At 40.4% G+C, this 15,917-nt stretch overlaps 2 protein-coding genes across 2 annotated transcripts in view; one reads left to right on the top strand and one right to left on the bottom strand.

Annotated features, from left to right (window-relative positions):
- Positions 1 to 9,552, top strand: part of LOC110079013 (cytosolic phospholipase A2 beta) — a 36,781-nt gene extending 27,229 nt beyond the window's left edge. The window contains exons 14-18 of the mRNA XM_078387407.1: positions 1,342 to 1,443; positions 2,477 to 2,668; positions 4,350 to 4,516; positions 6,283 to 6,469; positions 8,815 to 9,552. Coding sequence (XP_078243533.1) covers positions 1,342 to 1,443; positions 2,477 to 2,668; positions 4,350 to 4,516; positions 6,283 to 6,469; positions 8,815 to 9,047 — 881 coding nt within the window. The 3' untranslated portion in view covers positions 9,048 to 9,552. The remainder of the gene's footprint in view (positions 1 to 1,341; positions 1,444 to 2,476; positions 2,669 to 4,349; positions 4,517 to 6,282; positions 6,470 to 8,814) is intronic.
- A 3,786-nt stretch (positions 9,553 to 13,338) lies between these two features.
- The window catches only part of SPTBN5 (spectrin beta, non-erythrocytic 5), a 137,979-nt gene continuing 135,400 nt past the window's right edge, over positions 13,339 to 15,917 (bottom strand). Inside the window, exon 68 of the mRNA XM_078387395.1 lies at positions 13,339 to 14,100. Coding sequence (XP_078243521.1) covers positions 13,961 to 14,100 — 140 coding nt within the window. The 3' untranslated portion in view covers positions 13,339 to 13,960. The remainder of the gene's footprint in view (positions 14,101 to 15,917) is intronic.

The raw sequence follows: 15,917 nt of genomic DNA, 5'->3' as shown, positions 1-15,917 counted from the left end.
TTGTAGCCTTTCCCCATCTACCTTCTCAGACTACACTTAAAGGATGTAAATTAGCAGTGATCTAGGGCTATAACTCCCAGCTAATGGTGAAAGCTTCTGAGAGTTACAGTCAATGAACATCTGGGAACGCAAGGCTGGGAACCACTGCTCTAAATGATGTCAGATTTCCAGTCTTCTTGACATCAGCTTTCACTTACCTTGCTAAGATAATGGAAAATGGATACATCCATTGGCAGACCCATATACATGGAAGTAGGAATGGCAGGATAAGCCCTTTCTTTGAAAATTGAAAGAAGTGAAGTCATTTGATGCTGTGGAATTCCTCTTATTGAATTTGTCCATTTGCTAGTTTGTTCTTAAATGCAGAATTATGACTAAAATGTGACTGATGTGGCAAGAAGGTGGCTTTCCTTTTTTGTCCCCTGCCTAAAAAGTCAAAGTTGAGACATAAAAACTGTTAGGAATTTCATTTGTCCAATCTTCCTTTCATGCAAATGGCCTTTAATAAGTTTGCTGTAAAGATGGGCGAGAAATTCTGTTTTCATTTATTTTTTATGAGAATCAACCAAAATCAGCAAAGTTTGGACTTCATTTTATTGTGATATAACTGATAGGGCCTCACCAGCAGATATAAAATCATGGATAGCATGATGGTGGTGCTCTTTTCGGTAGCCAGATTCTAAGCAATTTAGACCTTTATGTGAAAACAAGCACTTTGAATTGGGCTTGCTGATAGCAAGCCAGTGTGACTCTTTCAAAGCTGATGGCCTCACATTGTGGAACCATTCAGCCTCTTTGCAGTTGCTTTTGCATGTACAGTGGTGCCTCGCAAGATGGGCGCTCCGTTTAACGACAAATCCGCATTACGACGAGGTTTTTGCGATCACAAAAAGTGATTGCAAAACGACTTTTTGAATGGGGGAATTTCGCTGTGCGATGATCGGTTCCCTGTTTCGGGAACTGATTTTTACTTCCCGATGATCAAACAGCTGATCATCGGGTTTTCAAAATGGCCACTGGGTGCTCAAAATGGCTCCCCGCTGTGTTTAGGAGCCATTTTTCGCTGCACAGGCACCCGAAAATGGCCACCCCTATGGAGGATCTTCTCTGGACAGTGAGTTCTTAGCCAATTGGAATGCATTAACCAGGCTTTAATGCGTTTTAATGGCTTTTTTATTTTCGCGATTTCGCTGGAACGAATTAATGTCGTAATGCGAGGCACCACTGTACCTACGATCTCTGTGCTGTATTCAACGGTGTTCCCATGTAAAGCAACTTACAGTAGTCTAAGTAGGAAAAGACTAGAGCATGGATTATTATGGCCTCCGTATCCTGTTCTAGGAATGGCCATAGATGGCAAGTCAGCAGGAGCTGGAAATAGGCACCTGGCTTCACTGCAACCATTTGGGCACAGCTTGGAAAAGTTACTTGCTTCGATTTCACGTAAGTGTGCAAAAATTTGCAAGCCTGATTTACCTATTTATGGCCTCTCCAGGTTACATGCCATAAACTCCATGCTGTGGGAAGGAAGTATGTAAATAAGAAGAATGGTACCAATCACCACAGCTACTTGTGGTGAATTGATAAGGTGTGAGGTGCATATCAGTTGCATGATTGGCCATGATTTCAGGCTCATGATCAACTTGTGGTCCTCGCTCTGTAAATTAGCTGTGGCAACATCAACAGTTCTTCTTGTATGTGCATAAATACCCAGTAGGATTCTGGCCATGAAGACTCTTTCTGAATGGGAATGTAAGGACTTCTTATGTGCCTTCTTGAGATGGTTCTGGAGTATCTTTACTTTATTTACTTTACTTTATTTAGACTTATACCCTGCCCCTCTAGACAAAGTCTACCTTCTGCTCCTTTTTCGAAGCAAAATGCTGTAACAGATGGAACTTGGCCACTACTAGCAAAGCAGTTATTTATGGCTTTGTGCCTTCCCATGCACCAAATGGCTCGGCTCATTTGATTGTGTCGTCTGAACTGATGTGCTTGGCAAACAAATTACTACAAAGCCCTTTTTTTCATTTACCCCTGTTTGTGACATATTTTGATCTGTATGGATCACAAGCACAGGACTCAGGCATTTGGCTGACCTAATTTGGCAGCACAGAGAACTGTGATGTTCTGTGCTGTGTTAGTAACATCAACGTATGCAATGTATGATAACAAACTCAAGTGCTGGGAGTTAGCAGCATACTTGTGGGAGGCCCAGGGCTTTTGTAGTAGAGGAAAGAAATATCCAGGTAAAAAATCCTGGGAAAAGAGAACAGGGGTTAAAAACTTAAAACAGCCTGATGAGGACTGAGCCTTTTAAATGAACAGATAGTGCTGCTTTTCTGTTTGGGGTATATGGGGAATAGAAAAGAAGAGTACAGGAAGAATAGATAAGGATATTCCAAAAGAAATCATGACATTTTTGTTATCTATCAGTCCAATCCATAAATTGAATTCCTCCTTACTTTCTTTTTAGGTGCAGAGGTTTATTCAAGTGATGGCTATACCACGGTCTACAAGCCTCCAAGTTCTGCAGCTGGAAAACTCTGTGAAATCTTTAACGATATTTTAACTGATCGCCCTCTAAAAGGGGCAACTCACAACTTTCTGAGGAGCCTTGACTTAGACAATGACTATTTACAACATAATGAATTTAGGCAATGGAAAGGTAATTAACTAATACCTACTACCTGAGAAATATCAACCTTTAAATGGAATCAGTTGATGAGAAATTTCCAGTCATTATTGCACTGCCTATAGGGAATACAAAGAAGCAAATTATATGGTCAGAGCATCAATGTTACAGAGATGTAACAGGGGAAAAAATGGAGAAAGGCAAAGAGAGAACTGAGCTTCAAGCTGGTATTTAGATATGGGATATTCGTATTTATATCCTAGGGATACAAATACGAATATCAGCACTACAGGTTCCTGGAAAATCCAGTCCCTCACACCCCCCCCCAAACCAGCAGGTCCAATTACTGGTCGTTCCATGGCACACATGGCCGGTGCTTCCCCGTCTACCTGTGCAGCTGACCATTCAACAACTGAGTGGGGAGACTTGTCATCCCACCTTCTTGCCAGAGTGGTCAGCTGCTCAGGGAGGTGGAGAAGCACTTTCTGGGCTACCTCCACAATTGGCGCAATGGGAATGACACCAGTGGCGTGTGCCAGGCAGTCACCAGGAATTGGGCCTGCTGGTTCTGGTGGGGGAAAGGACTGGAATTTCAGGTACCTGAAAAGTGATACTGATATTCATATTCATATAGCCAGGGATACGACTATCCCATGTCTACTGGTATTGCATATTCCCGATTCCATAAGAGGTGTCATAATAATCCCTTGTGGAGCAAAGACTGAAACAAAAATCTTTCAGCACAGAAAAAGGGCATCATGATTTTGTGGCTGAAATCCTTTGATTAGTGTAGTAAGTTACAACTAGAGTAGGTCTATTGAATCAGTGGTTTTCAGTGTTTGCTTCTGAATAATTTGCAATATTTCAGTCTCTTGGAACAAATTATCTTGTACCAGCTTGAGGCTTGTCTCACTCTTTGAGTTCCAGAACTGCTCTTTCTTTTTCTGTTTCAAGAGATAGTAGACAAAACCCCCACAATTTTTGAGAAGTTGATTACACAGGCACATATAATGGAATAAATCTGGATACCTCATTTTAAGATGCTGTCTGAGACCATCCTCATTTACCAGATGTTCTGTGTGATTCCTCTCCAAAGGGATCTTGCAGAAAGAAATGTGAAGGGGAGAAGGAGACGTATAAATATTTTAAATAAAATAAAATAAAAAGGGAACTCTCGGAAGGCAATGTTTAAGGGTTTTGTAGCAAATGATGACCTTATTTCTAGTAGGGGATTTCCATTACTGGACTTCCCCATATTTGGAATCAAGGTAGGAAGGTGTTTTCTGCAACTATGCAGATAGCCACAACAATACACTTTGTGACTGACCCACCTCATATTTTGGTCAGGTACAGTCTAGTCTTCCCAGCTTTGCAGAAGTGTTCTTCAGCTACCACAGTCACACATTTGCAATAGTTGGTGGATCAGGCTCTGCTAATTAATGGGTATGTGACTGCAAGCTCTGAACCCCCTCCCTTTGTGAGATAGTTTATGTTTTAAACTTAGGTAATGGGAGATGCTCTTGTCTAGCTTATACTCAGCTTGCTGGGTTTTGCACAAAGGGAATTAACCAGACTATTGTGAAAAATAGCCATATGAGGCAGAGCAAATACTGGTCACAGACCTTAATTACCTGTAAAAACAATGACCTCTAGTCATTTTGGCACACCTTCCTCTTAGACTGACCCTCTAATAAGATTAAAAATTGTTTTTCAGATACTGTGTTAGATATGTCTCCTAGCAAATTGACACCTGTGGAGAAAACTCTTTGCTTAATAGACATTGGCTATTTTATTAACAACAGTGGCCCACCACTTCTGAAGCCAGAAAGAAGTGTGGATGTCATCATTGCATTGGATTATGACATGGGTGTACCTTTCAAGGTGAAACAGAAATGCTTTCTCTCATACTTTTTATTTGACAGTTGCAGAAGGCTGAGGAGGACCAAGAGTTCAGTTGTAAAGCATATGGTTCACATAAAGAAGGGTCTTTAGTTGAATCTGTGGCCAAGGGTCATCTAGTGTGGTGCCTACTAGAGATGTTGCTGGGTTGAAACTCCCATCATTCCTTTGATCATACTAGCTGAGGCATGGGAGTCTAGACCATTTGGAGGACCAGAGCTTCTATTGCACACGAACCAGCAGGCTCTGCCTGAGAGCCTGGAATGCTATTAATGGTCAATGCTAGGCTGGATGGGCAAACAGGAAAGTGCCTTATACCAGGCCAGGCTGGGTCAGTTAGAAGAGTTGGTTCTAATTCCTTGAGGATATCATGGAAGAATGGAAACTTGACTGAAATGAATACAGAGTAATACCCACAAGCAATGCAAGGTCTGAAGGAGAAGGCAACTGTGTTGTTTTGGTCTGTAATGCCCCTTTAGCTCACATCGTGGGCCACCTTAGCAACAACCACTGGAGCTGAAAGCCAATTCAACAAGGGGTATCAAGAGAACTTTAGGAACAAGGAGCAGGATTATATGACCTCTGAAGGAGAAAAGTTCAGGATAAGGTGAACACTTTCTTGACTAGTGCATAAAGGTAATGGATGTGATCTGGAGTTAATGTGCATAGATTAATGTGGTAGATTAATGTCCATATTTGAACCCAACCGTACTCTTCCAGTTCTCAGGGCACAGTGGGAGTAGTTGCACAATAAACTTTTTACGTTTTTACTTTAGCACTGGAAGCAATTACATGATTCCCGTAAAAAGTCATGAAGCTGGGATTTGAAAGTCTGAAATTATTCAGTGGACTAACAGAAAGAAACAACATGAATGACATCCAATTTATGTAGAAGCCATTGGGTGTCTCTGTCAAAGTTCTTCATATTTCTACATTCAGCTGAATCTCTGAATCAATTAAAATGTTCTGAAAGTGATTTTCTCTAACCTTCACACGCGTCATGTTTTGTTCCTGAACAGGCTGTTTCATAAAACATTAGCGTTCTGCAGTGTTTGTCTTTCCCACCTCTCTCCCACTCACCTGAAATGATAATAGCAATGTCTAGAGCACTAAGAAGGAGGGGAGACTGATTTTTCCCTTGGAAAAATGCTGTGGTGAGGAAGAGTTAAAAAGGCTTCCTCCAGCACTGCTGACTTGAGAGCCTCAAAACCTCCCACAGTATGTAGTGTTTTAACTTTAGCCAAATCAAGTCACATGGTTTTTGAGTCGTTTCCTGTGTTCCTGCTGAGTAATTAAAATGCTCCCCTTTTAAACTGGCTGTAAGGTTCACAATTAGGCTTAAGCTGATTACAAAAACAGCATGCTAAAATAAACAAGCCTTCTGGTGGCCATTTATATTAAATCGGTTCCTAAGAAAAGGATAAATCCACACCTTGGAATTCATTGTGTGAATGTGAAACTCAGCACAGTTTTTAACACAGGTCAAATTCCAGGGGGTTTTTTGGCTGTGTGACTAGGCCCTCAGTTCACCCTTCCCTGCTGCCTGCAGCTGGTTTAGAGTGTTTTAAACACTGGGGGAAGGGAGTGAACTTGCACATCTATTTTGACTTTAATTTTGCTTTGGAGCCAGAAATTTTTCATCCAAATTTTTGTGTTCACAATGATAAAGTTACTTGCAAGGCAGCTCAGAAAATAATACTAAGCATATGGCATGCGTAGCACAGTTGATTTAATCTTCTCTTCTCCAGCAAGCAGAGATGTTGGCTAAGTACTGTGAAGTGCAAGGTATCCCTTTTCCCAAGATTGAGCCAAGTGAAGAAGATAGGCGGAATCCTAAGGAGTGCTATGTGTTCTCAGATGAAGATAATCCCAAAGCTCCAATAGTACTTTGCTTTCCACTGATATGCCACACCTTCAAGGAGTACAAGGCGCCAGGTATGTTCAGTGTTAGCCAACTTACTCCCCAAATGCATAATTCATTGTACAAATCACGTGTGTATGTTTAAACATTTTCACCCGCAGACCTTTACTTTCTACTCAGTTGGCATCGATGTGGGGAAATACCCTTGTTATGCTTGAATTTCTCAGAGTTTGGAAAATTACTTTTAAAAAGTAACTTGTAATATAACTCAACACAAACACTCCCAAAGTAAATAGTTAACATGGTGAAAAAATGTTATGTTTTTATTAACTCACTATGTTAGACATTAGTTTTTCATTGCTTTTGAGTTCTTTTTTTGAAAATAATCCCCCAAATCAAAGAATACTGTAATTTAAAATGTCGGGGGAAAGTATTTCCAAAAACTCTCAAGAAACCATTTCACCTCTCACCCCAAGTAACAGGTAAATGTTTTTATTGCACAGATGAAAATGATGATATTAGCAGTTGTTACTTTCTGTGAGAATAAGATACTGCTGTTTTACCCTTGGTTTGCCAAAAAGTAAATGTTTTACAAGTAATATGTTAGCCAGTTCAGTGTTTATGTGCGCAGAGAGCTCCAGCTGCAGAAGCTGCTTTAGTGAGCTGACAAGATGTGGGCTATGTGTGATGGGCACATGACAAGCACTTTGCTGGATTGATGGGGCAGCGTCTGTAGTTAGAGTTTCAGATGTGTAGACACTGAGCATAATGCTGCCACTAGTCTTAGTGCTTCCTCCATGACAAGGGGCTGCTTGCTGTTTCCAGGGTTTTGAAATCAAAGGAAGTTCAGTACTGTACAGCAGTGTTGGGCCATGTGTCTATATACAGTGGGACTTGGTTGTGTCCCCCCCCCCCATTTTTTCTAAAAGGCCAAGTGCTATAATTAGAAAAAAATGTATGCTGTTTGAAAATATTTATAACATTGACTTATATGTGCTGAGCATAATGAATCTACATCTCCCATATGAACGTGAGCAGAAATAAAACACATCTGTATATAATGGATGCAACATAAGATTCCACTTTCCTCCCAATAAAAGGCTGATGAGAGTATATGGAAAGAATGCAAGAGCCAAGACTCTCAGTGCTCCACCTGGGGCTCCAGCTGTTAATTGGAGACAAGCAAACATAAATTCCAGACAGAAAAGCATTCCGAGTTCTGAGCTGGAGCCTGCAGCTGTAAAACTGTACAAGTAAGAAGTCAGGAAGCAGGACAGCATAGTAGGCTTTCGTACCGCAGAAGCCTGTAGGTTACATTCAAAACCAGAGAGAACTATTTTTAAATAGTCTCAAATAGAGATTTTTGCACAGCTTGCTGCCACTGTTGCATTTATAGTTCTCTGGGATGGCTTGGAAACCACAGGGTAAATTGGGCTGCTTCTTTGCAAGAAACAATACAGAGAATAAAATACTTAATGCTACCACAGGCAGTTCGAGTTACATGTAGGTTGGGCAAGAAACAACTGGTATTGATGTCATGTAATTACCCTGTCAACTATAGCTCTGAACTATTTTTTTAAGATAATGCTTTGAAAAACAGTACTTCCAAATCAAATCCTGATACTATAAATAGGAGGAACAAGGCTCCAGGACTGCTGGATAGCTCAGTGGTTTAAGGAATCCGGCTGCATTGCTAGAGGTTGGGAGTTTGATTCCCCACTGTGCCTCCTTGACGGGGGCTAGACCCGATGATCCATAGGGTCCCTTTCAGCTCTGCAGTTTTAAGATGATTAAAATATTTATTCTAGTTTGTATCATTAGAGTTTATAACTTGAGAACTTTTAGATGCTGTCATGCTTGCTAATGGTTACTAAGGATGAGCTGGTACTTTCTCAAGGACATCACAGAGTCTTTCTTCAATAGCCTGTGAAGGTTTATAGCATCAGAAATAAGATGCTTGCATTCCAAGTAAGGAAAGATGAAACCAGTGTTCAGAGATGCATAGCACAGCAGTTAGCAAGGGAAAAAACCCATTTTGGTTTTTCAGCTGGCTGGATGGAAGGTTTGTTTCTTTTTTCAAATCAGCTTTATTGACAAGAAGTGGATGCTGTTTTCCAGGCTAGCACTATCCGTCTGCCTCTGCATGCTCAACAGTCTACAGTTTCTTTCTTACTGAAAAAGAAACCTGATTGGCATCTACCTTCAAATTTGTCATGCTTTGGCAAACTGAGCAGTGCGTAATAAGTAGTTATTCTGTATCCTCACTCATAGTAACAAAAAAAAGGCTATAGTAAATAGGATGATGTTTGACATTTTCTGTCTTGCCTCCAAAGCAGCAATCTTTAAAGCTTCCAGCTAAAAATGCCCTGCGAAATTGTCAATAATGTGCGCTCACAAGTGGTTCTTTACATACATACAGGGATAAAACGCACGCCTTCAGAAATGAAAGGAGGTGAAATGAACATGGACAAAATGAGCTCGCCCTATGCAACCATCCATATAACCTATTCTGAGGATGATTTTGACAAACTACTGAACCTCAGCAGCTACAATATCCTCTGTAGCAAAGACTTCATCTTTCAGGCCATCCAATATGCAATGGAAAAGAAGCGAAACATCTGGCCCAGACGTTTAAACACCAGTTCATCCTAGAAAATAATTTTGACTGCTGGAAGATGGGTGGATGCGTGGGTGGGTGGCTCCAGCACATACATTATTGGAAGCAGTCCTAATCATCAGTTTTCTGTTAAGCTTGTAACGGATACTTGTGCAGTTCCCATCCGACCTAGGTGGAGCTGATGAATTTTGACATGTTTACATATTTACTAAATTGTAAATGCACAGCCATTCCATTTTGTGGTTCCCTACCACCTTCTGTCTTTTCTCTTTAACTCCAACTCATCTGTTAAGGAGTGAAAGACAGAAAAGGCATGTGTAATGCCTTTTGATTGTTATAGCTAAATTAGCCCCTCTCTGGAAGCAGACGAAGTTCATAGCCATGAAGAATGCTAGTCCTTCAGTCAGAATCTGGTGTTGTTGGGAATCAATGGCTTGAAGTTTGGCTGAGGCTACTGAATCAGTGTTACAACCTCTTGCAGTAATTTTAGGACAGTGAATATCCTTTTTGATATATTAATAACTGGGAAAGTCTTGGGGACTCATGAATAATATTTTGCACAGCCGATCTGCTTCATTGGTAAATTAATGGGATTCCAGTACCTACGAAAATGACACATTGAGAGAATGATCTGATTCCAATAACATGTAATTACATCATATAAATACACATTCTCTCTATTTCCATGCTGAAATAACTATTTCCATTCCGTATTTGGTAATTTTCTAACCTTAAAAGAACTGATACATTTCAGCTGTGAATCACAGAAGTACCATTGTTGCTTCATGAATTAACCTTATATTTTTAATGCATTATTTTCAATATTGTCTTATTTGCTTGCATTGCCTCTTTTTAATAGCTAATTTACAGATCAAATTCAACTCAGTTCCTCTTGTTTCAAATATGTTGTGGACTGAACTCAAATTTAATGAAATGTGATATTACAGAAATGTGTCCAAGATGTCAACAAATACCATATTGCCTTCCCTTTGCTATTTTCCATTCTCATTTATCTTGCTGTGTTTTATTGAAGGAATGTACACATTGAAGTGCTTGGCACATAGCCCTGATGCAGTCAGGGTGCAATAATTGTTAAACTAGTGATGCTGCAAAGAGGCTATAGTTAAGTGTGACAAAGTGACTATATGGGACTCAGATCTAATTGCATGCCAGGGAAAGGCCACTGTGTGAGATCTGCATGGATTGACTTTGAGACTAGCTGCCAGTCAGAACTGGTAGTATTAACCCAGGTCAGTTTCCCCCAGATGAGTTGAAGGACAAATCCCATAACTCCACAGCTAGCTATTATGAAATTATGGACTATGGGAGCTGTGGAAGGCACCTGGTTTGGTTAGGTGCATGTTTGATCTGACTCTCTTTATAAGGCAGTTATTTAGGTATTTCCAACTCTTTTCTGCAATGGTTTTATCTAAAATTTCCTTCAACCTTGTCTCTCTTTTTTTTGCCTGGGATGGAATCAGTACTGTTAGCACAACATGGTTGTTTTACTAAACTCCTTCCACCAGCGCACAGAATTGTGCTATTAGATGCTTTGATTCAGTAGGCCTGTTGTTTGCAAAAGTCTGATTCTTTCTGCTGGCTATGAGATTCTGGGAGTTATAGTCCACAGACAACAGTAAAACTGGATGCTTTGACAAGCAATGTTAGGCCTCACTCAAAAGCTGCTGCAGAAACTTGGCGAGTTTAATTTGGAATGTTTGTGCTAGTGGAAAGTAATTCTGATCTACGGATTTAAAAAAAGAGTTTTTCAAGTTTCTTTTTGGAAAAGGACCATATGCTGTAAAATCTGGTTTTGATTTACTTCTAAATGGTCTGGAAGATGTTACTATGAACCTGAGGGTAGGCCTTGAAAAGCCCTATAATTATATATACAATACAGTATATATATTGTATGTCAAAATGATGGATATACTGTATATGTGGGTTAATTTGATTTGTATTTCAGGCTACATGCTGGAGGTATACCAAAAATTTTCACATATCTCAAACTCTGCAAAGTTCATCTAGAAAAGGTATATTTATATTTTCCTTAGTATATAGAAATAGTACAGAATGTAGTATATGTACTATACTGTATAGTATATAGAAATGTGACAGGCAAAAGGAGGTAACTGGGAAAAAGTATGGCAAGTTTTATTCAGTCTTATGCCTGCTTAACTGGGAAGCAGTCCTATTAAACTCTATTAAATGGAAGTGTATCAATTTCACTGCTAGGCACTCGCAGGTTAAAAATAAGTGCTTGGTAAATTTAATTACAAATCTAGGACAATTCCTTGCTGAATTCAATAGCAGAGCTACCTATGTCAAATGCTTTCAAAACTGTGATCACATAATTTAGCTTCATCAGCTCATGCCTTCAATAAAAGTGCATTAAGGTTTTCTATTGACAGTATAGATGTACCCAGTGTGGTGTAGTGAATAGAGTAATGGACTAGGACTCAGGAGATCTGCGTTCAATTATCCAGCTCTTCCATGGACACTCATTAGGGGAGGAACTTAAATACCTTGCCTTGAAAACCCAGTAGGGTTGCTATGAGACGGTTCTGACTTAATCACACATAACGGCAGTATAAGGAAGGTGGCACATTATTTCAAATACAGAATAGTTAAAAACATAAGAACAACTGTATTACATCAAACTAAAGGGGAATATGGATTCTCGAATGGGGAATAATCCACCATTCTGTTTCTAAAGGTAGCGCACAAGATACTTTGCAGAAGTTCACAAGCAACGTAAATGTGATACTTAAGGAGTAGTTTTACAAGTGCTACCCATCTCATCCTGTGAGTTTCCATGACTGAGCAGGGATTCAGACCCAGGTCTTCTGAGTCCTAATCAGTCACTCTGTCCGCTACATAACACCAAGTGTTTATAAACATGTGTAATGTAATTTTTTAAAAAATGTTTATTTCTATTTAAGCCGCTGGAGCTGACATGTGATCCTCTTGAGGAATTCTTGTTATCTTAAATTCTATCAGCGAGAGACACATGACTCACAGGTTTGAACCAGGCATTTCATTTAACCACCCAGATTTCTGTCTACCTCACTCTTATCCAGACAGGTACATAATAATCTGCCAACACCCTAAGCATCTGAATCACTGGGTTGCAGTTCCTGATAGCTCGTGCCAACATTTTCTAGGCTTCTCACTCCCACAAGACTATTGTTTTTCCTACAAGGATACCAACATAACTAGTCCCTTGAAATATACTGTACTCACATGAAGAATTTGATAGTTACTTTTCTTATTATTAAATAAATAACCTGTACTTTCAAACAATACATGCAATCTGGCGAGATAGGCAGAAACAGAGTCTGGTAAGAAGAAACAGAATAAATGCCCTTATTCCTTACAAATGCAAGTTGATCGAGGAAATTGAGCCTTTTTTTTTACTGTGACAAAAATCTCAGGTAAAACTACAACTATTATGTAGCAACATGTCAATCAGAATTTCATAATAAAACATACTATAAATATCTTGCGTTTATTTGGTTTTATTTTAAGAGAAACATGAAAAAAGCCATTAGTTTACACTAGGGAAAGGTCAGAATAAAATCTGTTTTTCACTCTACACAGTCTCTGAAATCTAGTTTTCTTTAGAAACAATTTTGGAGCATTTGAACAACAACAAAAAATGCAGGTATGTTTTTGCTTCTAGACTTTAAACTTGATTTTTGTTTTCAAAAGCACCCAGAAATCAGAGGCACTCCTGGTTTGGTCTGACTGGCCTTAAAATGATAATTGTTTCAAAAAGCCACCTACAGGTTAACCACAAGAAGGGATTTCTTGTTCTAGTGTACAAGGAACTGCACAGCCGGCCCCATTCCTCACCATCATGGCCTCTCTGTACCTATCCCAAATGGCCGTGGACTGAGTGGTAATATCTTCGCAGGGGAATGCTACACATGGAGAGATCTACAAGCACAGCATTCTTGTCACTTGGGAATCCTGATCATGTAGATTCCCATATGTAGGCTTCCTATATGTCAGGGAAGGGGAGGGGGGGAGAGAGAGAGAGAGAGGAGAGAGAGAGAGAGTTTGGTGGTTAAAGCCTCTCCCACTTGGATCACTGAAGGATGATCCTAGTGGGAGTTCAGCTCTGGCTTCTGTTTAAAAATCTTCTCCAAGATGGCTGTGTTCCTGCTGCTATCTTAGCAATGTTCAGATAGCTTAGGGCATAGGTCGAGAGGCTCTGTCAGTAGCTAAGGATGCTGTCCAAGACTGCAATTTTCCCATTGTTATCAGCATCAGTAAAACAACAGTTTAACACTTCCATTCCCAACTTAGATTGCTGACTCTGGGTTTGCTTAACCCATGTCCTTTTCCATTCCCTGGGTCAGCTGGCTTGGGAGGAGTGGGGGGGTGACTTCCTAGCTTTGGGAAGGCTGTATGGGGTCCACAGGTTGCCTTCATCTACACAGATGCTCATGCTCACCCTAGTGATGTCAGGAGTAAGACTGGAGACACGACGTCATGCCAGGGGCAGAGACAACTGCCATCTCCCAAGCATCCTAGATTTTCATGGAGACCATTTCATGTGATTATTCTCTCTCTCTCTCTGTGGCTAAAAATACAAACAAACCACATCCTCATACATTAAAGTCTTCCCTTCTTTGTCCTTTAGCAAACATTCCACTACAGTGAACATGTACAGAATGGCCAGTTCTATAGCCCTACTTTTATGGCCTCAAAATGCATGGAGCTTAAAATAGCCTGCAGAACATGGTCTAATATGCAATGCATAGTAATTACTGGCAGTGGCGCTGTTTTGTTCTTTTTATATTGTTTGGAATATCAATTCAGTGTTACTATTACCCTCTGCCTCTGTCCATGTTTTACCAAAGCCTGAAGGCAGCAGGGTACAATGGAGTGAACCGGCTGGCATATCGAAGGAAACTGGTACATTGTCTCCCCTTTGCTGATATTATTTTTTGGAAAAAAGTTTCTTGAATACATTCTTCTCTTTCCGTTTTTTCTGCTTCTTGACATCCGATTCCTTTAGGCCTTGAGTTTGAGGATCGTCTGAACATTTGGTTACTTCAGGGGTGAGTTCAGCTCTGATTTCTGAAAATAAATGATACTAGTTTTTGTCAGAGCTGAAATGAAAAATTATTTGGTGAGATAAGTATAACACGAACACTGTGTTGCAGATGTGGTAGGCACAGTGCTGGACTAGGACTTTAAAATATTGACTCTAGTCCCTGGGTAGCCTGGATAAGGTAGTGCTTCAACTTGATCTATCTCACAGGGCTGTTGGGGGGATACAGTGGGAAGGGGAGAGAGGTGCAATCCTGTAAGCTCATTGGAGAAAGGTGGGGTATACATGAAACCAATAAATACTGGCTGGAATCAGTATTTACATGAATACCAATTGGTGCTCATGTAAGGTTTGCATTAGTTTCCATGGCTAATTGTCAAGAGCATACTTCAGTTGTGCAATCAGACATATGACCAGACACACAACAAAGAAACATCCCAACTCCTTGCCAGTTAGCTGCAATCTGCCACAGCAAGTTACGCAAACCTTATGTGGCACCAATAGGATTTTGGCCAAAATAATAGAACATTTAATTCTTCAAGGATGTTTTCTCTGTCTCTGCCAAATCCGATAGCTGTAGTTTAGCAGCAGAACACGGTCCCCTCATTAGTGGAGTTTACGGTTCAGTCCCTGGCATGTATAGTTAAATAATCCTGAACAACTGAAGCTGGAAAGACCTCCATTTCAGATCCTGCAAATCTGGTGCTGGTCAAGATCCATCTGCTCCAGGTAGCTAAGCATTTTCTATATTGCAGTGGAAAAACTGTTGTTGGACTCCGGTTTCCAACATATCCACCAGTAGCTTGGATGATCAGTGATGTTGGCTGTTAGGAAAAACAGCTAGGAGGCTATAAAACCCCAAACTTAGTCAACATTAGTCTTATCTCTCTAAGGATTTGCACAGAAATCTTCTCATGCCCTCTCTAGAGATGCCAAAGATTAAACCTGGGACATTCTGCATGCAAAGCATACACTTTTCCACTATGCTTATAACATCATATAAAGTGCTGCTATCACTGAGCTCTTATAATGGAAAAGCAATTATTGCAGTCAGTTATGAGATAGTTAGGTATGTGTTGTCAAGTCAGAAGAACTAACTTATAACAGTCCTTTCAAAGGCTTTCAAAGTAAGTGACATATTTAAGGAGAGATTTTAGGAGTTCTACCCCCCCCCCCCCCGTGCATGGGTGTCTTTGACTGAGTGGGGATTTGAATCCAGGTCTTGTGAATTCTTGTCTGTCACTCTATCCACTACACCAGACTGGACAGTGATGAGATACCATTTTCCAAATGCTACAGCAGAATACCCATGTGTGCACCATGATTATTGCTCAGGCAATTTCTCCTCTTTGCCAGGGTGTCTATCGCACAACTGGTCCATTGTGCAAGTGGTGCACATCCTGTCATGTAGCAGACACACTAACAATGGAGGAGAACTGCTTACACAAGTACCATTGCAGGCATATGGTATACCTTTTTAAAAAAGGATAGGATCTATGCCTAACCTTGTTCAATTATTACTACTTGGGGATAGAATATATTAGCTATAATCCTTGCTGGTGGACTCTGGAAGTTGTAGTCTGAAATAGTGGTTCTCATACTTCGGTCCCCAGACATTCTTCGACTGCAACTCCCAGAAATCCTGGTCTGCACAGCAAGTGGTGAAAGCTTCTGGGAATTGCAGTCCAAGAGCATCTGGGGACCCCAGTTTGGGAACTACTGGTTTAAAACAGTACTTCCCCCCCCAAGCTGTAGCATTTATTAGAAAGGACAAGAGGCTCCTCGGCTTTGCTTGATAGCTATGGCTAGATGAACTTGTCTAGTGGTTGTGTAGGTGTTGTTA

Source organism: Pogona vitticeps, chromosome 1, assembly GCF_051106095.1.
Source record: "Pogona vitticeps strain Pit_001003342236 chromosome 1, PviZW2.1, whole genome shotgun sequence".
Lineage (NCBI taxonomy): Eukaryota > Metazoa > Chordata > Lepidosauria > Squamata > Agamidae > Pogona > Pogona vitticeps.
This window is presented reverse-complemented; position numbering and strand designations above follow the sequence as displayed.